Source organism: Suricata suricatta, chromosome 10, assembly GCF_006229205.1.
Source record: "Suricata suricatta isolate VVHF042 chromosome 10, meerkat_22Aug2017_6uvM2_HiC, whole genome shotgun sequence".
NCBI lineage: Eukaryota > Metazoa > Chordata > Mammalia > Carnivora > Herpestidae > Suricata > Suricata suricatta.
The window spans coordinates 9108774-9132649 of NC_043709.1; the positions used below are offsets into that span (position 1 = coordinate 9108774).

The 23876-nt window shown below is 44.4% G+C and overlaps 1 protein-coding gene across 3 annotated transcripts in view; it reads left to right on the top strand.

Annotated features, from left to right (window-relative positions):
• FAM227A (family with sequence similarity 227 member A) overlaps window positions 1-19019 on the top strand; it is a 46982-nt gene extending 27963 nt beyond the window's left edge. For 2 of the 3 annotated variants that reach the window (XM_029955285.1, XM_029955287.1), the window contains 6 exons: window positions 1388-1475; window positions 6038-6132; window positions 13427-13584; window positions 15657-15812; window positions 16540-16677; window positions 18767-19019. In XM_029955285.1, the coding sequence (XP_029811145.1) occupies window positions 1388-1475; window positions 6038-6132; window positions 13427-13584; window positions 15657-15812; window positions 16540-16677; window positions 18767-19001 (870 nt within the window). In that variant the 3' untranslated portion in view covers window positions 19002-19019. The remainder of the gene's footprint in view (window positions 1-1387; window positions 1476-6037; window positions 6133-13426; window positions 13585-15656; window positions 15813-16539; window positions 16678-18766) is intronic. The other variant, XM_029955286.1, reaches the window with a different exon arrangement.
• Window positions 19020-23876: the final 4857 nt, after the last annotated feature.

Sequence of the window (23876 nt, forward strand, 5' to 3'; positions counted from 1 at the left end):
GGAGTGCTTCCTGTCTAACACGCCCCACAACCACTCCGACACTATACAACTCGGTCGCCGTCGGACAGCCGGCTGCCTGGGACACGGGAAGCCCTCCCCACATTCCTCCCCCTCAAATATTGTATTTATATAAAGCGGGTGGTTGTTGAGGCTGGTGGACTGCTTGTCTGCCTCTTGGTGGGCCATCTGTTTAACGTTGCCAAACTCCTACTCATCCTTAAAGACAGAACAAAAGCATCTTCTCTCCTTGGAAGCCTCCCAGCTCTCCCCTGGGCAGGATCGAGCATCCCCACTCTGGCTTCCCGAGACTAGTCGGCCCGTTCAGCCTGTGGCAGACTATCCGTTGTTCCCCCCGCTGTCTGTCATTCCCCTCCCCTGTAGAAAGAGAACCTTGGATTTGTAGCTGTAGATGGCGTTTCCTAGCCTCCCCTAGATGCACGTGTAGCCATGTGATTAAGACCCAGTTCATGAAATATAAGTGGATATGCCACGTGGCAGTATCTAGGAATCGTCCTTGAAAAACAGCGCATGTGAACGAATTTTGTCTCTGTTTCCTTCCCCCCCGTCCCGATCGCATTCTGCTGCCTGGAATGTGAATATGATGGCTGGAGCCCTTGCCGCCATCTTGGGCCCTAAGAACGAGGATCTTCTCTTAGGAAGGGTGGAAGCATGAACTCAGAAGTCAGAGCCCCTAAGGACTTACCACCATAGAAATACCGTTTAGACTCCGGATTGCGTGCCTTCAGACTGTTACGTGGGAGGGAAATTTTCTACCTAGCTTGAGCCACTGTTATTTTGAGTCACTGATATAAAAACCTAATCCTACATTACCTCTCTAAGAAATATGTGATACTTCCTACCCCTTAGTGTAATTTTCTATTTACTACTCTGCCCCCTGCTAGACTGGGAGCTCCTCTGGGCAAGGGGCTAGGATTCGGGGTCTGCCCAGTAATAGACACTGTAGTCGTTGCCCAGTCAAATGTCCCCAGAGGGAGGTGCAGTGAGTGACTGTGTGAACAAATGTCATGAGCAGCCACTCACGCGCTCTGCCCCATTAGCTGACTTGATCCTCCTAAGAACCGAAGACGAAACCAAGGCATCCAAGACATCCAGGGACTTGTCCAAGCCTAGCGGCTGCTGAGGGACAGGGCCGTGACCGGCACCACGGTCTGCTCAGCCCCCAGCACCTGTGTTTGCAGCATCGGCCACCTCTCTGCCATGTGCCCTGGTTAGCGGGCTCAGCGCCCAGGCCGTGCTGAGTGGTCTCCCTCCACGTGTGACATCTCTGAGAACAAAGAGAAATGTCTGGGACATTGCGTGTTCATGGTTAGTGTCCCCTCCCAACCAATTTTACTAAGTTTATTCTTTTTCTTTTCTTCCCCTGGAGTCTTCCTGTGTAACTTCCACCACGGAGAAAGGGCCTGTGGCCAAGAAGAGGCCAATGGCTGGCTCACAAACACAGAGCGCTGCGAAAGGTACGGAAGCTGCCTTAAACGGGAGGTGTAGGCGTTTGACTAAGTTATGATCTCACAAGCCCTAGTTCCTTGGCTTTGTCCAGACATAATGTGCCACCCTGGTCTGCATCTGTGGTTCTAGCCTGGATCTTGACACCAAGGGATATCTTGGGAAAGGACATAATTATCTTTTCAGGTCAATAAACACTGATTAAGTTCCCCTTTTATGATGATGAAGTCAGCACAGCGCTGACCCCTGTGGGGAAGAGAGGTTGTTCACAATGGAAGGAAAAGACCTAAGACATGATTACTGCTCCCCCCCCCCCCCCCCCCAAAACTCAGCTTTCATTGAGGTAAGAATTGATTTGTGTCCAGGAGTTAACTTATGAATGAGACAGAATGACCACACAGAGAGGCCAATGCCATTGAAAGACAAGTCTGCTGCTCACAGTTGTCTGAGAAACAGAGGCCCAGCCACACAGGGTCATGGGGGGCGTCACCAGTGTCATCTAGGAGGCAGAATGGAGCAAGGGGAAGGCTTAGGCCACTGCCTTTACTGGGATTTCTTTGGAAAAGACAAGGCATGAAAGTCAGCAGGGTGGGATTAGCTAGTTTGAGTTCCTGGTGGGCTTTGGGGCGGAGGCACCGTCCCTGGTTGGCACCTGGCCTTGGGGTGATTTAGGACGGGGAAATACTGCCTGGGTGTGGAGGAGTTAGAGAAGTCGGTGGTTCAGAGCCTGGGCTCTGGGTCACGGGGGAGGCATACACAGCTCTGGCCATCAGTTTTGCCCGGTGATTACTGGATGCCATATAGACAAACACAGACTCTAAGAAAACGCAGAACAGGGACTCAAGTGTCATTGCAGACAATTTCGCACATGCTCTCATTATTCCAAGAAATTAATTAGCCCCACGTCAGGCTCTTGTGCTGGCAGCTCAGGGCCTGGAGCCTGCTTCGGATTCTGTGTCTCCCTCTCTCTGCCCCTCCCCCCCTCATGTTCTGTCTCTCTCTCAAACATAAACATTAAAATTTTTTTCTTAAATATTTTGAACTGAATGAAAATGAAAACCTTTTTTTCTAATATGAACATTTAATGCTATAGATTTCCCTTTGCACTCAGAGACATTTCACAAGTTTTGGATGTAGTCTTTTTTTTTTCAAAATTAAAAAAAATTTTAACATTTATTTATTATTGAGAGACAGAAAGAGACAAAGGATGAGCTGGGGAGGGGCTGAGAGAGAAGGAGACACAGAATCTGAAGCAGGCTCCAGGCTCTGAGCTGTCAGCATAGAGCCTGACATGGGGCTCGAACTCACAAACTGCGAGATCATAATCTGAGCCGAAGTCAGATGCTTAACCAACTGAGCCACCTGGGTGCCCCTGGATATGGTCTTTTAATTTTTATTCAGTTCAGGTTGTCCACTTTGTAGCTATTACAAAGAACGCTGGTGTGGACACCCACATAGATTCTGTCTAGCCATATGTTTTCAATTCTCTCAGGTGTATGTAAACATAGGGTGGAAGTGCGGGGTCATGTGATAACATTGTGAGGAACTACAAACTGTCCTCTAAAGCCATCATCCCTCATATTCTGAAGAATGTAAGAGGAGGGGCGCCTGGGGGGCTTAGTCAGTTAAGCATCCGACTTCGGCTAGGTCATGATCTCAAAGTCCATGGGTTCGAGCCTCGCATCAGGCTCTGTGCTGACAGCTCAGAGCCTGGAGTCTGCTTCGGATTCTGTGACTCCCTCTCTCTCTGCCCCTCCCTTGCTCTCTCTCTGTCTCAGTCTCTCAAAATGAAATAATAAAGACATAAAAAATTTTAGAAAAGAATGTAAGAGGAGAAATAGTCTATATTTACTGTATATAACACCAATGTATACTATTTATATTATATATTTACTATTTTTAATATTTAATATTTTTAACATTTTTACTGTACATAACCAAATATTTATAATCTCTTCATTTTTTAATTATTTTTATTTTATTTATTTATTTTTTTTTTTGAGAGACAGAGAGAGACACAGCACAAACAGGGGAAGGGCAGAGAGTGAGGGAGACACAGAATCCGAAACAGGCCCCAGGCTCTGAGCTAGCTGTCAGCACAGAGCCCGACGGGGGGCTCGAACCCAAGAACCGTGAGATCATGACCTGAGCCGAGGCCGGACGCTTAACTGACTGAGCCACCCAGGCACCCCATTTCTCTTGTTTTTCCATTCTCTTTTATTTTATTTTATTTTTAAGTAATCTCTACACCCAACATGGGGCCTGAACTCACAACCCCAAGAAGAGTCACACGCTCTTCTGACTGAGCCAGCCATGCACCCCCTATTGTTTTTCCATTATTCTTAAAGTTCCAAGTTTTCTTCTCATACCATTTTCCTTCTACCTGAAAAAAAAAAAAACCTTCCTTCAGTAATTCATTTCCAATAGGCCTGCTGGCAATGAATTCTGGGATTCATGTTGCCTTTGAGCTGGGACGTATGAGAGGAACAAAAAAATAAATCCAGAAAATTCGCCACCATATGGTTCTTATTTCGAGTTCTGGTTTCCTTCTCCAAGTCTCCTGCCAGCATCTAGCGTTCCAAGTCCTCCGATGGTCCTGCCTCGTGTCCAGGGTTGTAAGTTGCATTTAGTGGGAGACGGGGTAGGGAGAGCTCCCTCCATCTTGGCCATAACTGGAATCCTGCCTGATAGAATCCTTTTGGTTCTTTTTCTTAATTTTCTTACTTTTCTTACTCCATTTTATTATTATTTTAGAATTTTCCGAAGCTTTATAGTCTATGTTCCTCACTGCAGATTATTCTTCATTGCAGTGAATCACAGGCACAACCACTTCCCACCCCAGCCGAGGAATGTTTAGTAATGTCTGAAGACATTTTGGGCTGTAAATGTCTTGGGGAGAGATTGCCACTAGCATCTAGTGGGTAGAGGTCAGGGTTACTGCTAAACATCCTACGACGCACAAGACATCCCCCACAGCAAAGACTCGTCTGGCTAAAATGTTCGTGACACCAAGACTAAGAAACCTTGCTTTATTGTGTGCATTTGAAATTCTCTCATGCATACTTAGTTTTACGTAAAGTTAAATAATATCTTAACCCACTTCCTATCCTGAGCAAAGCATGGACTTGGACAAATTTAACTCCAGTCTCTTCTCTCCAGACTTAAATGCTATTTTGTCTAGAGTTTTTAGTTCTGTTCTATTTTAAGACCTCACAAATTACATATTATATTATTATAGCAGATCATTTTTGTTTGGTCTTAAACTGTCAATTTATTTGCCTGCTTCTGATGTTCAGACCATCTTTATGGGATCATTTTCCCTAGGAAAAAAAAATTAGATGGACAGATAAATAGATATTTAGAGAGAGAGAATGAGAAAAAGAATTTTTAGCAGTTCCTTTATCACACACATCTTGGTAAGTTCCCTTAGTTTTAATTTTTCTATGAATATCTTTCATCTCTGTTCTATTTTTTTTTTTTTTTTTAGTTTTTTAATTTATTTTGAGAGAGAGAGAGCATATGCGTGGGAAGGCAGAGAGAGGGAGATGGAGAGAGCATCCCGGGCAGGCTCCACGCCGTTGCAGAGCCCGACATCGGGACTCCCAAACCCGTGAGATCGTGACCTGAGCCAAAACCGAGTCAGTCGCTTAACTGACTGAGCTATGCAGGCACCCCTATTTCACCTTTGTTCTTAAAGAGAGTTCTGATGGGTACACAAGCCTACCTAAATGCTTTGACGAGTGGATTCCATTGTCTTCTGCCTTCTGTTGTTACTGTCGAGAACTCTGTAGTCATTCCCTTACCCCTTTATAGATGGTCTGTTGTTTCTCTCTGCCCATGTTTTAAGATAGTCTGTGTTAACCTTCTCCCACAGAAAAGCTATACTTTTGTGCAAGAGTTGGGTCTTTTATTCTCAACACCCTCCCTGATTCTGCTTAGCATTTTATTTATTTATTTATTTATTTATTTAAAGTAAGCTCTATACCCAATGAGGGGCTTGAATTCACAACTCCAAGATCAAGAGTTCCAGGCTCTACTGACTGAGCCACCTAGGCACCCCTCTGCTTAGCATTCTTAAAGCCACCAGGCCTTTCCTTCCTTATTTTGTGGCCATGGTGTACCTTGTAGAGAACCATATGCATGGCATGAGTTGGTGTTACACTTGTTATTTGCATGTCTTTTTTTTTTTTCTCACTAACCATGAGTTTCTTGAAAAGATAGTCTACTTCCAGCACTGTGGGTGGACCTAACACGTAGTAAATGCTCAGTAGATGTTTGTTGGATGGATGGATGGATGGATGGATGGATGGATGGATGGATGGATGGGTGGATGGACCGACAGATAAGTAGAGGGGCAAGTGTGTGGCCGCAGGTATATATCTGGTTAAAATGCAAGTGAGATCATATGAATTTACCTGATCTACTTCCTCTTGCGTCTCCCAATGACCTGAGCACATGTGGGTGTATTCACACTAATAGGAAGCTGAGGTCTGCCATACATGCTTTCTTATCACAACTGACCAGCTCCAATGATCCTTTTGTTTGTTCATTTTTGCTAATATTGTATTTACAGAGCATCACTGTCAGACTCTGGTCCTGAGGAAAGCTGCAAAACAAGTCAAGAAGATATCGGAAGCCAGAGAATATGAGGATATGCTTCCCAAGAAGGTGAGCGCACAGTTGGAAATTTAATCATAGGGATGATTTAAGAGGGGCTAGGAGATCTGGTGAGAAAAGCCAGTATTGGATGATATCAGGATAAGAAGGGGGGTATTTCTTATAGACTCGGGTGATACAGTCAGGAAATCTCCTATAGGTAAGTCCTGGTGGAGGTAGGGATCAGTTGACTGAGCATTTTATCCGGATTTCTCCAGGGGCTTGAAATTCAGGAGCCTTGTGTAATGGAAAGAGAGCACTGAGCCTCACCGTCCAACTCTAGAAAATGGAACAGCAATTCCTAGGTCATGGTGTTCTTACCAGGTTTACCTGAGGTAGTGATACTTAACATTTACTACATGTCAGACATGAAACCTATATAAGCAGTGTATTTTATTTTATTTTACTGTCACGGTCTTCTGAGAGAATTACTCCTGCTCTTCTTTAGTTTATTAGTGAGGAAAGTGATGCGCAGAACGTTGTCTAAATTCACAAAGCAGGTAAGCGTTAGAGCCAAGAGTTGCATGGAGGTCTGTCTGACTCTGAGCCTGAGCTGTTAGTCACTGAGCTTTGCCACCAGCAAAGTCCCCCGAACTCGACAGTCCCTGCACGAATGTGTGTCCTCGCCTCCTCTCCTCCCTTCCCTAACTCTTCCCCACAAACCTCTGTGGACGGCAGCTTACATCAACGGCCTCTTCAGAGTTCTTGAACCTTCTTCATTTCTCCATACTTTACCACTGCCTGTTGCCCCTCAGCATTTAGTAGTGACGTCCCGAGAAGTCACAGGGCGTGATGGAAAAGATGGACAGACCTGGGTTCAGATCTTGGTGCTACGTCTTTTCAGCCATGTGACTTGTGCAGGTTACTTAACTTTTCCAACCTCCTTCCATCAAATGGGGACGCTGAAGTCCCTTACTTTATTGCTGACAGGACTGGGATGGGGGCGTTGGGGGGTGTGATGAGCAGTTGGGTCCTACTCTGTGACCCCCAGCTTGGTAGGGGAGGGGAGGCCAAGCAGAGTGGATGGTGGTAGATTTTAACAGGAATGGAAGGCAGCCAATGGCCTGGCAGAGACAGAGCTCTGCCAGAGGAGAGCCCGCTCAGTAAGCAATTCTGGGGGGCCCGCTGGGCACCCCTAACCAAGGAGCGAACACGTGATCCTACCACTGGAAGAGGCATAGCTTGGATGTAACCTGCTGTCTGTGCTTTGCAGCATTGAAGGATATGTAATAAAAAGTAAATTTCTCTTTCACGCCAGTCCCTAAGCCCCTGACCTAGAGGCAAACACTATATTCCCATATATCCTTCCAGAAATATCTGATGGATGTCAAGGAAGGTAAACCTTTTTATTGCACATACGAACTGCGATAGAATATACACTATTTTGTACTTTGCTTTTTCAACCTAACACACAATGGCTAACATTTATCGAGTGCTTACTGTATACCAAACATCATTCTAAACACATGTGTGTATTGACTCATTTAATCTTCACACAACCCTATGAAAAGTAGTTTTTATTTCTTATCCCCATTTTATAGATGAGGAAATCAAGGCTCAGAAATATCAGGTATTTTGCTTAAAGCCAAACGGCTAGGAGGCAATAGAGCCACAATTTTTCAGAAGATATAATTTACATACCATACAATTCAGCACTTTAATGTACAATTTAGTGAGCTTTAGTTTAGTTGTGTGATCATCCCCACTATCTGATTCCAGGACATTTTTATCGCCCCAAAAAGAAGCTGCATAGTCATTATCAGCCACCCCACCCCGGCCCCTCTCCCCTCAGCCTCCTCAGCTGCCAATCTACTTTTCTGTCTATACAGATTTGTCTGTTCTGCATGCACATTGCATATAAATGGAATCTTACAATCAGTGGCCTTCTCTCACTGATTTGTGTCACTTAGCGTAATGTTTCCAAACTTTACCCATGTGGTACCGTGTATCAGCACTTCATTTCTTTTTATGGCTGAATAATATTCCATGTATGAATAAACCAGACTGTGTTTATCCATCTACTGGTTGATGGACATGTGGGTTGTTTCCATCATTTGGTGCTGTGACTAAGACTGCTTCATGAGCATTCATGGACAAGGTTTGTGCGTACATATTTTTTCTGTTTGCTCGAGTGTATACCCAGGAGTGGCATTGTTGGGTCATGTGGTAAGTCTGTGTCTAACTTCTTTAAAAACATTTTTTAATGTTTATTCATTTTTGAGAGAGAGAGTGTGTGTGAGTGGGAGAGGGGCGGAGAGAGAGGGAGACACAGAATCGGAAGCAGGCTCCCGGCTCTGAGCTGTCCGCACAGAGCCCGACGCGGGGCTCGAACTCAGGATCCATGAGATCGTGACCGGAGCTGCAGGGGCACAGCTAACCAGCCGAGCCAGCCAGGCACCCCGCACTACGTCTAACTTCTTGAGGAACTGCCAGACTTTCCCACAGCCACTGTCCCCTTTACCTTCTCGCCAACAACATGTGAGGGCTCCCATTTCTCCGTTGTCCTTGCCAACACTTGTTTTCCGTTCTTTCCGTACAGGTATCCCATTGTGGTTTTGACTTCCATTTCCCTAATGACTAATGATATCGAGCATCTTTTCACGGGTTTATCGGCAGTTGTATGCGGCCCTTGGAAAAATGTTTATTCAAATCTGTTGCCCATTTTTAGACTGAGTTGTTTTTCTTTTTCTTGTTGAGTTGTTAACAGCGGAGCCAGGATTTTAACGCCAGCAAATCTGACTCCAGATCCTCTGTTCTAAATAACTCTATTCTGACTCCAGTATATCGTGTCTGATGTTGCATATGAGAGCTCGGGGCGATCTGTCACACTCTGCAGTCCGTAATTCAGTAACCATTTTCTTGTTGATAACATGTCAGCGCTTCTGGTCTTTGCTGTTATAAATACTGTTCCCTTGTTCGTCTGAGTGTTTGTGTGTTTCCTCACGTACAAGTACACGTGCAGGAAGAATTCCCAGAAGGGAATTGCTAAATCAGAGTTTGTACATCTGAAATTGCTCTCTGATGAAGTTGTGCCAATTTGCCTTCCCACCATCAGCACACAAGAGACCTTCCCTGTACCTTTGCCGATGTTGTGCGTTATCAGATTTTTTGTTACCGTTCTAAGGCGGAAATGGCACTTCACTCATCGTTTCAATATTGATGCTTTTGTTATGAGTGAAATTAGGTCTATTGTTTGATATTTATAATCCCTTTGGAACTTCTATTTCTGTGAAAGCCTAAGTCCTTTGTTTTTGTTTTTTCTTTTAATTTTTTGTAAGTGTTCATTTAATTTTTGAGAGAGAGAGAGACAGAGCACAAGCAGGGGAGAGGCAGAGAGAGAGGGAGACACAGAATCAGAAGTAGGCTCCAACTCTGAGCTGTCAGCACAGAGCCTGATGCAGGGCTCAAACCCGCGAACCGTGATACCGTGACCTGAGCCGATGTTGTATGCTTAACTGACAGAGCCACTCAGGTGCCCCTGTTTTGTTTTTTCTATTCTTAGTAGAAATATTTCTACTTCTGAGGTTCTTAGTCTTTTGCTTATAAGTTCAATTCTTCATCATATGTTTGGTAACAATGTTTACTATTTGATCTTTTTACTTTAATTATGTATGGTATTTTGTGTGAGAAAATATAATTGAAAAAAATTTTTAACACTTATTTATTTTTGAGAGACAGAGACAGATCATGAGCAGGGGAGGGGCAGAGAGAGGGACACACAGAATCGGAAGCAGGCTCCAGGCTCTGAGCTGTCAGTACAGATCCCGACGTGGGGCTTGAACCCACGAACTGTGAGATCATGACCTGAGCTGAAGTCAGACGCTCAACCGACTGAGCTACCCAGGCACCCCGAGAAAATGTAATTTTGGGGGAGAAAACTGTCATTTCTAGGAGCCATCTTTATTGGTCTTCTGTTTTATGGTTTCTTTTTTTATATGTTTTTTATTTATTTTTGAGAGGCAGAGAGAGACAGCATGAACAGGGGAGGTTTAGAGAGAGAGGGAGACACAGAATCCGAAGCAGGCTCCAGGCTCTGAGCTGTCAGCACAGAGCCCGATGCGGGGCTCAAACCCACGAACCGTGAGATCATGACCTGAGCCACCCAGGCACCCTGGGGGAAGCAAGACGTTTGACTCAATGTCCCCTCGAGCCTGAATGCAGTGGAGGGCGGGTGACCTTGCTCAGCACAAGAACACGCGGAGCTATCAGAAAGGAGGGGAGATTCTGGGCAGCCACAAGAACAAGTCTAGGATAAATGTGGAACTAGATTAGTGGACCCTGGGTCCACTTTGGAATTTTCTAGACTGTGAAAAACAATTTATTTTTAACCAAATAAGTTCACTAAAGCAAAATGACCACTTATGTGCCGTCACCATCATTTCAGAGAAGGAAGGTTATTAATACAAAACAGCGGAAAAGGCAATCCCAGAATAAAAGAACGTCCGTAAAGTGAATACACTCACTTCATGTCAGATTTGCCACAATATTTTTTTTCCTTCTTGCCCTCATTTCACTGGAGGCCAGTGAGCACAGACTGGCCCAGTATTAGGCAGTCGGGTTTCAGAATCTTTGGGCCAAGGGATCTGCAGCTTCCTTACTAGCCCCAAGTTTCTGTGATCCCAGTGGGATCTTACTGTTGAATAGTGATTCTCCATGGGGGGCGGAGGGAGGCAAGTTTGCCCCTGGAGACTTGGCTTCTCCCGGGAGACATTTCTGGTTGTCCCACCTGGGAGGGAAGGGGGAGATGGCTTCCTGCTGGCATCTAGAAGCCAGGGCTGCCTGCGCCCAGCCTCCTACAACGCACGGGACAGCTCCCACCACAAACAGTGATCTGGCTCAAGATGTCAAAGTGAGGTTCAGAGACTGTGTTACAGACAGAACAAGAAAATCTCAGGAAGCAATCCAAATCTGAGAAGGATTCGAGAACTGTGCGCTCAGGGGCTGTCACAGCCCTTATTCATGAAGCATAGTTTTTTAGTTACATTATAACTGCTTCTTGGAATAAAATGTATTGTTTCTTTAAACATAAAGGTAGCGTCTGACTTCGGCTCAGGTCATGATCTCAGGGTTCGTGGGTTTGAGCCCCGCATCAGGTTCTGTGCTGACAGCTCGGAGCCCGGAGCCTGCTTGGGATTCTGTGTCTCCCTCTCTCTTTGCCCTTCCCCGACTCGTGCTGTCTCTCTCTGTCTCAAAAATTAAAAAAAACTATATATCAAAAAAAAAGTAGTACATAATCGTTATTGACATTATAGGGAGAAGGCCGAGGTATATTTTTACAAGGAAAGCGAATCACTCTTGCCGGCACTCCCCCTCCCCCATTCTCTTTCCTGAGATACTTCCTCTCTGTTGTCTATTAGCATCTCAAATATAAGCGCATCCAAAGCAGACCTCTTGATTTTCCCACCTCTAGCCTGTTCCTTCCCGGATCTCCCCACCTGAGTGACTGGCACCTACACCCTTTGGAATCAGCCCAGACTTCCCTCTTTCTCATACCCACATCGAGCCCTCTGGCAAATCCTGCCAATTCTCCTTTCAGAGAGTGTTGCAAATTCCATCACTTCTGACCCCTCCTGCCACTCCTCAGTCCCAGCCCCCCTCCCCCGACACCTCACCCCCAACCACAGCAGAGGCCTTGTAACCACTCCTCACGTCCCCTCTCACCCACTGCAGGAATTTCTCGACATGGCAGGTCTAGGGATCTGCAGAAAAATTAACCAGATTACCTTGGACCCCCAGCTCAAACCTTCCAGTGGCTTCCATCACACTTACAAAAGATTGTGGTTCCTGACCTTTTCACAACCTCCCCTGACCACTTCATGGAAAAGATTCCTCTCCTCCTCTGTCTCCCTTCCCACCACCCTCCACCCTTTGCCCCACTTCTTCTTTTTTTTTTTTTTAAGATTTTAAGTAATCTCTACACCAAATGTGGGCTTGAACTCACCACCCCAAGATCAGGGGTCAAGAGTCACATGCTCCACTGACTGAGCCCACCAGGCGCCCTGCCCTGCTTGATCCTTATCTGAAGCACTTACTATTCCCTAATGTCATGTTATTCTTTATTTGTCAACCTGTTGAGTGTCTTTGTCTCAACTGTAATGTACCCGCCATCACAGTTGGTCTTCTCGGCTGAATCCCCAGCACCTAAAACAGTGTATACATGTGGTAGTGACCCAATAAATATTTGCCAAATGAATCATTGACCTTTTGGCAACTATGCTTCCAGTCTCCCATCTATCTTGTTTTTGTCTGATTTTCCTTCATAGAAAAGATACAGGGGCACCTGGGTGGCTCAGTCAGTTAAGTGTCCGACTCTTGATTTCAGCTCAGGTCATGTTCCCACCATCATGAGATCAAGCCCTGCATCAGGCTCTGTGTTGAGCATAGAGCCTGCTGGATAGTCTGTCTCTCTCTCTCTCTCTCTCTCTCTCTCTCTCTCTCTCTCTCCCTCTCTCTCTCTCTCTCTCTCTCTGTCTCCCTCTCTCTCCCCCCCCAGCCCCTCTGCAAAACTTGCACTCTTTAAAATAAATAAACATTAAAAACAAAAGAAAATGCGTAATATCATCTACCCAGTTTTGCCTCTTGATTTTTTTAAATTTTATTTTAGAGAGAGAGAGAACACGTAAGCAGAGTAGAGAGGCAGAGGGAGAGAGACTCTCCACACTGAGTGTGGAGCCCAACACAGGGCTCAATCCCACGACCTGAGCCTAAATTAAGAGTCAGATGCTGAGCTGACTGAGCTACCTAGGCACTCCCAAAGCTTGATTTTTTTTCATTTTAAAAAAATTTTTTTAAATGTTTATTTTTTGAGAGAGAGACAGAGCATGAGAGAGGGAGGAGCAGAGAGAGAGGGAGACACAGAATCTGAAGCAGGCTCCTGGCTCCGAGCTGTCAGCAGAGTGCGGAACGGGGCTCGAACTCATGAACCGTGAGATCATGACCTGAGCTGAAGTCAGACGTTTACTGACTGAGCCACCTGGGTGCCCCGGTGCATCTTGATTTCTTTACTACTAGATATGAAACAGTTCCTTAGTACTGACTCTTCATACACATTTTAATAGTGGCATAACTGTTTCTTGCGGTAGAGAAATCAAAATCTTCTTGAACACTCAAGGCATTCTAATCATTTGCCGTTGTAAATATCTGATTTAGTACCTAAATCTTTTTTCTTTAATTTGGGTCATTTCTTTAGGATGGCATTCTAAAACTGGAGTTCCTGGACAAAGAATATAAGGAGTACCTTTACATTTCTTAATACAGGTGGTAAAAATGACAATATCTTATTTTTCCCTCTCTCTTTCCCATTCAGTCTTACCCAGCCTGCAAAAGCCCTGAGCTGACTTTCAACGTCTTCAATATTTATGGGAAGAGCCCGCTTATTGTGTACTTCCTCCAAAACTACGCCAGTCTGCATCAGCATGGCAAAGACGTGTTGATGGTCAGAAGGGAGAAAACCAAGAGCTTCCCATATCCTTTCCTCCGGGGGCAGGGCTCACGGTACTCCAGGCCTCTGTCTCTTCCAGAAGCTAAGGTGTGGAGAGGCACCCAGCCCTTAGCACACTGTCTGGTGCACAGTAGGTGCCCGTCAAGGGTAGCCATTGATACGAGCCTAAGGGTCCTTTTCATTCCAAACCTGCCTCATGATCTAGCTGCGTAGGACCCCAGGCAAGTTCAATTTCCCTGTGTGCAAAATTTCTCTTATCTACCAGAGTGAATGCTAACTAGGTATTCAAACATATTCTATAGCCCAGTAATGTTCCCAGACGTTCACTGGCCCCAGAGTATGTACCGATCAGGATTTGGGGTCCAGGTATGGGTTTGTTCTAACCTCCTCCTCACACACACACCCCTTCTCCAGACTCATCAGCAAACCCCTGGCCCTGTTGGCATTTATCTTAAAGATTTGGTAACCAGCTCAGATCTTAAGAAAATAGGTGCGACATGTTGGTGTCCCAAGTCCTAGCTAGCAGTCTACCCGAAGGGGTCAGAAGAGGGAATCAAGTCGACCTGGACTCAAAAATCAGCTCAGCTGTCGACCAACCAAGTGACCTTAGACTAGTTTCAGCTTCTCTCTTAGCCTCATTTTTTTTTCCATCTATAAAATAGGCTAACAACACTTGCCTTCTAGGGCTGTTATACAGGATACAGGCACAATAGTAAAAAGTCTTAGCATAGTGCCTGGCAGGTAACAAGGGCTTGAATGTTACCTGTCTACACATCACATCCCATCGGAGCTTTCAGAGTGGACTAGGTAGCACTTGCCCTGTAGGGCTCATATCCCCCAAATTATTTATAGGCCTCTAGGCAGAGACCAATAACAGCTCACATTACATAGCACTTTATTATTTATAAAGTGCTTTCCCATGTATCACCTCCTTGCTCTGTAGACAGAGGAATAAAGCGGAAGGAGCCTGGGCTGGGGATCCACAGCCCCAGATCGGAGTCCCAGCTCAGCAAGCCACCTGCCTTAAGATCTCATGTGCACAGCTTACCCTTTATCAACTCCTTCCTACAATAGGGATGATTATACCAAACCAGTCGTGTTGTGACCAGGATTATGGGTAGAGGGCTGGTTCTAAACAAATAGTAACTATCATAATTATTATTAACATCATCCAAGGTAGGAGTTATTATATTTTATAGAGAAGAACATGGAGACATGGAGAATGACATATTTTGACTTGAAATCCCAAACCTGTGAGATGCTTATGGATCCAGAAGGGGCAGAGTGGGGTGGGGAAGGCACAGAGGATTTTTCCGCATCCACACATGGTGTGGAGGATGAGGCCTTGGGACCAAAAGGAAAGTTGGAATCCCTTCCTCTTCACCATTGTGATAGTAGAGTAAAAATTGTATTTATTTTTTTCTTATTGAGTTGCAGTTGACTTATAATACTGTATCTGTTTCATGTGATTTGACAATTCTGTACATTACGAAGTACTTCCCACAGTAAGTGTCGTTACCATCTGTCACCATACAGAGTGAGAATTTTTTTATTTATTTATTTTTAATGTTTTAAAATTTATTTTTGAGAGAGAGAGAGAGAGACAGAGTGTGAGCAGGGGAGGGACAGAGAGAGACAGAAACACAGAATCTGAAGCAAGTTCCAGACTCCGAGCTGTCAGCCCAGAGCCCGGTGTGGGGCTCGACCTCGTGAACCGTGAGATCATGACCTGAGCCGAAGTTGGCCGCATAACCGGCTGAGCCACCCAGGCGCCCCCAGAGTGAGAATTAGAGATGGCAGTCTGAAGAAAGAAAAAAAAAAAGCAACTCCTAGCCTTTCCATCAGCAGGAGGCAAGAAGGGCTTTATTAGGAGATGGGGAATGGCCTGGCCACCGGGGAGGATAGCCCCTCGCCTTCCACAGTAGACCATGGTCAAAGAGCAGGTGTCATTTCCCGCTCAGATTCTAACGATCGGGTCCAGAAACAAGCCATTTTCCCCACGCTGCCGTCTCACCCCCTCCACACCTCCCCATGCATGAGAAGGTTCAGAGTCAATACCAACCAATAGTGTGGGGTTTTACTTGACGGCGGAAACCACTGAGTCCATCCTGACATACGCTGAGGTCATCGAGCTGACCCTGATGAACATGAAGAAGAGGAAGGAAAACTTCCGCATGCTGAGCAGGCTCCACCGGAATGAATGGAATTACTTTGATGAGCACCTGAAGGGACTGCAAGAAAACGTCCTCAGGTACTTCCGGGCTTTAGGGAAGGGGCGTTGTCTGAGCACCTGTCTATTGTCACATGTGACAGTTTTTAATTGGGGGCCTACCCCCGGGACTATCACTGTTTTTTTTTTAAGTTTATTTATTTTGAGAGAGAAAGAGAGAGAGTGGGGAGGTGGGGCAGAGAGGGAGAGAGAGAATCCCAAGCAGGCTCCTCGCTGTCACTTCAGAGCCCGACACAAGGCTCCATCCCACAAACCGTGAGATTCGGACCTGAGCCGAAATCTAGAGTCGGATGCTTCACGGACTCTCAATCAGTCCTCACCACAACCCTGCGTTCTGTTATCACCATGTCGAGATGGGTCCCCTGGCCTTGGGGAGGTTAAGTAATTTGCCCAAAATCACACAGCAAGTGGGAGAGCCCCAACTTGAATTCGGCTTGCCCTCAAAATTCAGCTTTCTTTCAGATCATTGGTTTCTTCACCTGTCCTCCTAATTTGAGTATGCGTCCCCTGAATTTAGGGACCACATCTCATTCTTCTCTGGGTCCCCACGGGCTGATATGACCCCTAGCACCCAGCAGGGGCTCATGACCGAGTTGTTAGTATGGAATCAGCTCTCGGCTTCAGTCAGCTGCTCTTGAACAAATACATTTGCAAATATTCGTCTCTCTTTACATATGAAAACAGGAGTGAAAAGATCATGTGGACTCTTTAGGGTTTCTTCATACATGCCTTTGTGATTTCCCCACAGAGAGGTGACGACTATGGATCAAAGAGCATTAGATAAAAAGAAGACAAACCGCTTGTTGATTCAACCTTCAACCGTCATTGCAGAGTCCTCCGGCAAGAAATCCATAGGAAGCTACGAGGAGATGGCATTTATTTCAAGGTTTGTGCTGTTTCCCTTTCTTTCTTTTTAAATGTTTTATTTATTTTTGAGAGAGAGAGAGAGAGAGAGAGAGAGAGGCAGTGTGAGCAGGGGAGGGTCAGAGAGAGGGAGACGGAATCTGAAGCAGGCTCCAGGCTCTGAGCTGTCAGCACAGAGCCCAACGCAGGGCTCAAACCCATGAACAGTGAGATCATGACCTGAGCTGAAGCCGGATACTCAACCGACTGAGCCACCTGGGCACCCCCTTCCTTCCTTCCCTCCTTCCTTCCTTCCTTCCCCAGACTGCACTAGTGACTGCCTATTTTGTGTTCCACGCTTTTCCAAGCTTGCTCCATTGAGTATGACCTACTCTAGTGATGGAATTATCTGTCTCTCTCTCGGCACTATAAGTCCCTCAAGTTCAAGGACCTTGTCTCATTCAGCATGGAATCTTTTGTAGCTGCTTCTGTGACTGGCACATATTTAAGTATTTAGTGAATTTTTGGTGAAGGAATCAATGATTAGCCAATGTGTGTTTAGCATTCAGCCTCAGTTAATTGCTTATACAAAAAATTGATTTTATTTTAGGACTTGGCCTCTCTATACCCATAAAGTTAGAAATAAGCCCTCTTAAAAGAGCTCACTGATTTAATTTTGTTTTTATTTGAATTAAAATAATCCATATTTGTCCTTTAAAAATTAAATAAAGAAGGGGCGTTTGGGTGGCTCAGTTGGTTAAGCTTCCAACGTCAGCTCAGGTCACGATCTCACAGTTTGTGAGTTCAAGCCCCGCATCGGGCTCTCTGCTGTCAGCACAGAGCCTGCTTCAGATCCTCTGTGCCCCCTCTCTCTCTGCCCTTCCCCTGCTCATGCTCCCTCTCTCAAAACTAAATAATAAACTTATCAAAATCTGTTTTAAAAAAACTAAATAGAGAAGCAGCTCTGGGTTCAGATCATCTGGGTTTTAATCCCAGCTGCCCTTCCTGTTACTAGCCCTGTGACCTTGAGCAATGACTTAACTTCTAACGTCTTGTGTGTCAAGTTTCTTCGCTTGTAAAATGGAGATGATAACAGTATGTGTAGCATAAGGTTGTTATGAGGATTCGGGGTGCCTGGGTGGCTCAGTCGGTTAAGTGTCCGACTCTTAGTTTTGGTTTAGTCATGATCTCCTGGCTTCACGAGTTTCAGCCCCAAGTCAGCCTGCGCCAACAGTGTGGAATCTGTTTGGGATTCTCTGTTTCCCTCTCTCTCTGCCTCTCCCCCACTCGTGCTGTCTTTCTCTCTCAAAATAAATACATAAACTTAAAAAAAATGTGGTTATGAGGATCCAATTGGTTAACATTTATAAAGCACTGAGAACAGTGCCTCATGCAAGGTAACATATAAGTGCCTATTAAATTAACTAACAATGGAAAGCATACTGTAAGTGCTAATTAACTACAGAATAGTTCTGTAAAGCTTGTTACAAAAAATCGCATTCCTCCGGACCCCCTTTCCATTCCAGCAACACATTTTCCACTTTCTTAACTGATTGTTTTGGTACTTGTTATCCTTCTAATGTCTAAATACCGTGGTGCTCTGGCTCCTTGATTTTCAGAGTTAGACATTATCTGTTGGGTTCCTACCAGGAAAGGTAAGGCCTGGGCTCTCTCTCATATGCGCACACTTCCTGTCTCTCATTCTCCCAGTGCGTTTCTGTTGTGATTTGGTTTGGATCACTAATCAGAATTACGCCATCAACACAAGTGCCGTGAGCCTAAGCCACAGAGGGTACTGTGGTATTTTTTGTTGTCTTGTAAAACTTGTTGCTATCCCTGGAGCTAAGTCTCTCTCTTTAATCTGCTTGTTTTCTTGTTTGTTTGTTTGTTTTCATTGTGTACTTATCACAATCTATCTCCAGATTCCTCCTTGGTTATATAAATCTCCCCAGAGGACATTCAGAAACTTCATAGTCTATCAATTTCCCCTTCATTTTCCAGCCTTCTGACCAGTTTCATTCTAGGTAGTTTCACTCTAGGCTGTTGATATAATAATCCTGGGAATTTAGTTCTACATTCTCTTTAGCACATCATGTTTTTTATCTGTTTGTGTCTTTATGATTCATCCACAGGAGGACACGCAAGGAGTCAAAACCAACTCGGAAAAAGGAAGTCAACTTCCTTAACGCCTCACCTTCTAACACACCTGGAGGAATCCTTGTCCAAGAATTGGGAGAACGTTTGGCTGAAGCCTGTGCATGTTACAGGGTTTCATCTAAAACAGAAACAACAAAACAAACAAACAAACAAACAAATAATACTGTAACACATTTAGCCACTCCCAGTCCATGGGGCAAAGAATATTAAAGTTCACTTCTACCCTGAGCCAAAGTCAGGATTTCTTTTTTTTTTTTTAATGTTATTTATTATTGAGAGACAGAGCATGAGTGGGGGAGGAGCAGACACAGAGAGGGAGACACAGAATCCGAAGCAGGCTCCAGGCTCTGAGCTGTCAGCACAGAGCCCGACACGGGGCTCAAACTCATGAACCGCGAGATCATGACCTGAGCCGAAGTCGGTTGCTCAACCAACTAAGCCACCCGGGCGCCCCTGAACTTGTTCTCTTGAATGCAGAAAGGGAATGCCTGCCCAGCAGTAGATCATCAAGTGAGATAATTTATGCAATGTTCCTGGCACGGGGTATTTCACTTGGTAATTGTGACCAGCTACTGTTGTCATTGCTGTTAAAAAGTATACTCTTCTCCTGAGAACCAGGACATTTGGGCACTTGCCACGCACAAGGCAGGAAATGAGATAATCAGAGCTTTCTCATGCCTCCCCTGCCCACTCACCCAAATTACAGTCAGCTCTTTATTTGCAGTTTCTCTAAGGCCCACCTCTCTCCTATTTCTGGGCCTTTTGCCTGTCGCTGCTTTTGTACCTGCCAATCCCTTCTCCCTCTTCCCTATTAAGTCCCACCATCATTCACTGCTGCTCCTGCATCAAGACCCCATGTAGACATCGTCTTCTCCAGGAAGGCTTCCCTGATACACCACCAGCAAAGTTGGCACGTGTACCCCTCCTGTGTGCCTTTCGTGCACCTCCTTTATGGTAGCAGTTACCATAGCAGATGTACCTGCCTGTCTACCTACCTGTCTGACTGGCCCCCATGCAGAAAGAAGGTCTTCTGGTTTTCTGGAACCAGGGAAAACCGCATTGCTATCTCTCAGGACAATCCTTTGCCCAGTTGGAGGCCACGATCATCTCTGCACAGATGACTTCCAGAAATTATTGAGGTCTCATAACCATAAGCCTCTAGGGAAGTTCAAGATGAACAGACCTGGGGCACCTGGGTGGCTTAGTCAGTTAAGCATCCGGCTTTGGCTCAGGTCATGATCTCGCAGTTCGTGGGTTCGAGCCCCGCATCGGGCTCTGTGCGGACAGCTCAGAGCCTGGAGCCTGCTTCAGATTCTGTGTCTCCGTCTCTCTCTGACCCTCCCCTGCTCGCGCTGTCTCTGTCTCTCAAAAATAAATTTAAAAAACATTAAAAAAAAAAAAAGATGAAAAGACCTGTCTCTCTTTTTTATAAATATTAGAAGGAAAAATTATGGTGAGGAATTCTTTGCCCTTTATAAGGGGGAGGGGGTAAGCATTGGAGGGAACTGACATTTAAGAAGCGTTTACTGTAATGAATGAGTGATTGTGTAATACCCCAGTTCTGCCAGTCACGGTGTTGCTGAGGATCCGGTATTCTCAGCGTCGGAGAAAGGGAATTCAGATGGTAACTAGAAGAGATGAAGTCAAAATCCTACAGTCCTGATGTTGAAGTATGAATCGAGGAAGTATATTATGTTTAAAAACAAACCATTGCCTGAGTTGATTGAGGGGAGTGATGGTCAAAGAGGGGAGGGGAGGAAAGATGGACAGGATTACGAAGAAGCCTGAAGAAATTTTGGGGGTGATGGGTGTGTTCACTCTCTTCATGGTGGTGAAGCAGTCACAGGTACGGACCCATTTTAAATATGTGCACTTTCTTGTAGTCCCTTTCACCTCAATGAAGCTATTTAAAACAGAAACAAAAAACCCACTTCGTAACATTACCCACTGAAATGACCTGGAAATAAAAATTGCAGTAGCAGCAACCCAGACTGTGGTCTTGAAATACTGTTTGCACTGAAAAGATCCAGGGATCCTTGAAGAAATGTCTGGTTTCCGGTCTAGGAAAGGGCAATCATGAGATGAACACATAACATCTTGTCACACTAGACAATAAAGAAGCTACCAAAGATGAGAGTCTTTTCAGAAACAGTGAGAAGCCAGCTCAGAGAGGATCTCATTAGCTAAGGGTGGGACAGTTTAAGCATCTGTAATTATAATCATTGCCATGGGCCAGCGCATCAGACACATTTTCACATATAATCGTAATGTTACTTCAGAAAGATCAATGGCTAAGTAGGGACGGGCCTGGTTAGTACTTGGGTGGGAGAAAGATCAATTGGTAACCACTGAAGGATTCTAAAGAACCAATTCATTATTCTGAAAACCAATACATAGAGGGAAAAGTATTAGAATTTATTTTTAAAAAATTTTAATGTTTATTTAGTTTTGAGAAAGAGAGGCAGAACATGAGCAGGGGAGGGGCAGAGAGAGAGGGAGACAGAATCCGAAGCAGGCTCCAGACTCTGAGTTGTCAGCACAGAACCTGAAGTGGGGCTCGAACTCACAAACCCAGAAATCATGACCTGAGCCAAAGTTGGACGCTTAACCAACTGAGGCACCCAGGAGCCCCAAGGATCAGCATTTATCATGCTATTCCCGTACAAACTGTATGACCAGCCAACCAATTGTAGATGGAAAGTCCTTCTTTTAGAAATATTCCACTGAAGGCTAACAGACACATGAAAAGACACTCAACATCACTCATCATCAGGGAAATACAAATCAAAACACAATGCAATACCACCGCACACCTGCCAGAATGGCTAAAATTAACAACTCAGGAAACAACAGATGTTGGCGAGGATGCAGAGAAAGGGGAACCCTTTCGCGCTGCTGATGGGAATGCAAACTGGTGCAGCCACTTTAGAAAACAGTATGGAGGTTCCTCAAAAAATGAGAAATTTTAATTAAAATTTAAAAATTAAACTACCCTATGACCCAGCAATTGCACTACTAGGTATTTATCCAAAGGATATGAAAATGTTGATTCAAAGGGGTACATCCACCCCAATATTTACAGCAGTGGAATCGACAATAGCCTAATTATGGAAAGAGTCCAAATGTCCATTGATGGATAAAGAAGATATATGTATGTATATATCCATACATATATATCCATACAATGGAATATTACTTGGTGATCCAAAACAATGAAATCTTGCCATTTGCAACAACGTGGATGGAACTAAACTATATTCTGCTAAGTGAAATAAGTCAGAGAAAGACAAATATATGATTTGACTCATATGTGGAATTTAAGAAACAAAACAGATGAATATAGGGGAAGGAAAGCAAAAATAAGATAAAAACAGAGAGGGAGGCGAACCATAAAAGACTCTTAAATACAGAGGGTTGCTGGAGGGGTGGGGGGGGATGGGCTAAGAGGATGATGGGCATTAGGGAGGGCACTCGTTGGAAAGAGCACTGGGTGTTATATGTAAATGATTAATCACTAAATTCTACTTCTGAAGTAAATTATTACACTATATGTTAACTAACTTGGATTTAAATTTAAAAAAATATTCCACTTAATTAAAAAAGAGCAATAGAATTAAAATATCACCATTTTGCAACCCCTAACGAATTAATTGACCTAGGTTGATTAACAGCTTGTAACATCTCGAAAAGATAAAAAGCTGTTAAATGCCTCCTAATGATAGACCACCTACAAAATGATTGTTACCAAAAAACCAAACCTCGATCTGGTCTATACATCTAACTACTGTGCTCAGAAATACAGTGGACAGGGAAGCCTGTGACATCAGGGGATGCAATCAGCAAAATCCAGGCTCTGGAAAACTCCATTTTTAAAAATGATTCTGTATTTTGGGGGTCCTGGGTGGCTTGGTCAATTAAGCATCTGACTTCGGCTCAGGTCACGATCTCGTGGTTCTTGAGTTCGAGCCTCATATGGGGCTCTGTGCTGACAGCTCAGAGCCTGGAGCCTGCTTCAGATTCTGTTTCCCTTGCTCTCTGCCCCTCCCCTGCTCACACTTTCTCTCTCTCTCTCTCAAAAATAAACATTAAAAAAATTTTTAATAAAAATGATTCCACTAAAAAAATAAGTCACAAGGGAAAAGAAGGAAATCTATAGAATTACCAAAAAGGAACAAAAGGCATCAATCAGTTGCAACATGTAGAAATTTTTTATCTGAGCTGAAACAACTTTAAACAATATATGACACTAATGAGACAACAATGTTTGCTGCATGTATATTTGATATTAAAAGTTACTATTTTTTAGGTGTGCTAATGGTATTGTGGTTATGTTTTATTTTATTTTAAAAAAATTTTTTTAATGTTTTATTTACTTTTGATACAGAGAGAGATAGAGCATGAGAGGGGAAGGGGCAGAGAGAGAAGGAGACACAGAACTGGAAGCAGGCTCCAGGCTCTGAGCTAGCTGTCAGCACAGAGCCTGACGCGGGGCTCGAACCCACGAACGTGAGATCTGACCTGAGCCGAAGTCGGAGGCTTAACCGACTGAGCCACCCAGGCACCCCGTTGTGGTTATGTTTTAAAAGATACATACTTATCTTTAGAGATACATACTGAAATATTTACAGATGAAATTATATGATATATAAAATTTACTTCAAGATAAGTAGGGATTGAGGCACCTGGGATGGCTCAGTCAGGTAAATGTCCAACTTCGGCTCAGGTCATGACCTCATAGTTGATGAATTTGAGCCTCGCATTTGGGATCTCTGCTGTCAGCATGGGCCCACTTGGGATCCTCGGTCCCCTTCCCTCTCTCTTTCAGGAATAAATAGACATTAAAAATAATAAGATATGAGAGGGAGTAAGTGGATGGAGTTATAAGTGAAATAAGATTGGCCATGTGTTAAAAGTTGTTGAAGCTGGGTGATGGAAATATATTATTTTCCCTTTGTATATATTAGAAATTATCCATAATAAAACAGTTATAGGAATTTACTATGAACTAAATCATTTTTTTGAGATTTTATTTTTAAGTAATTTCTATACCCAATGTGGGGCTCCAACTCACAACACTGAGATCAA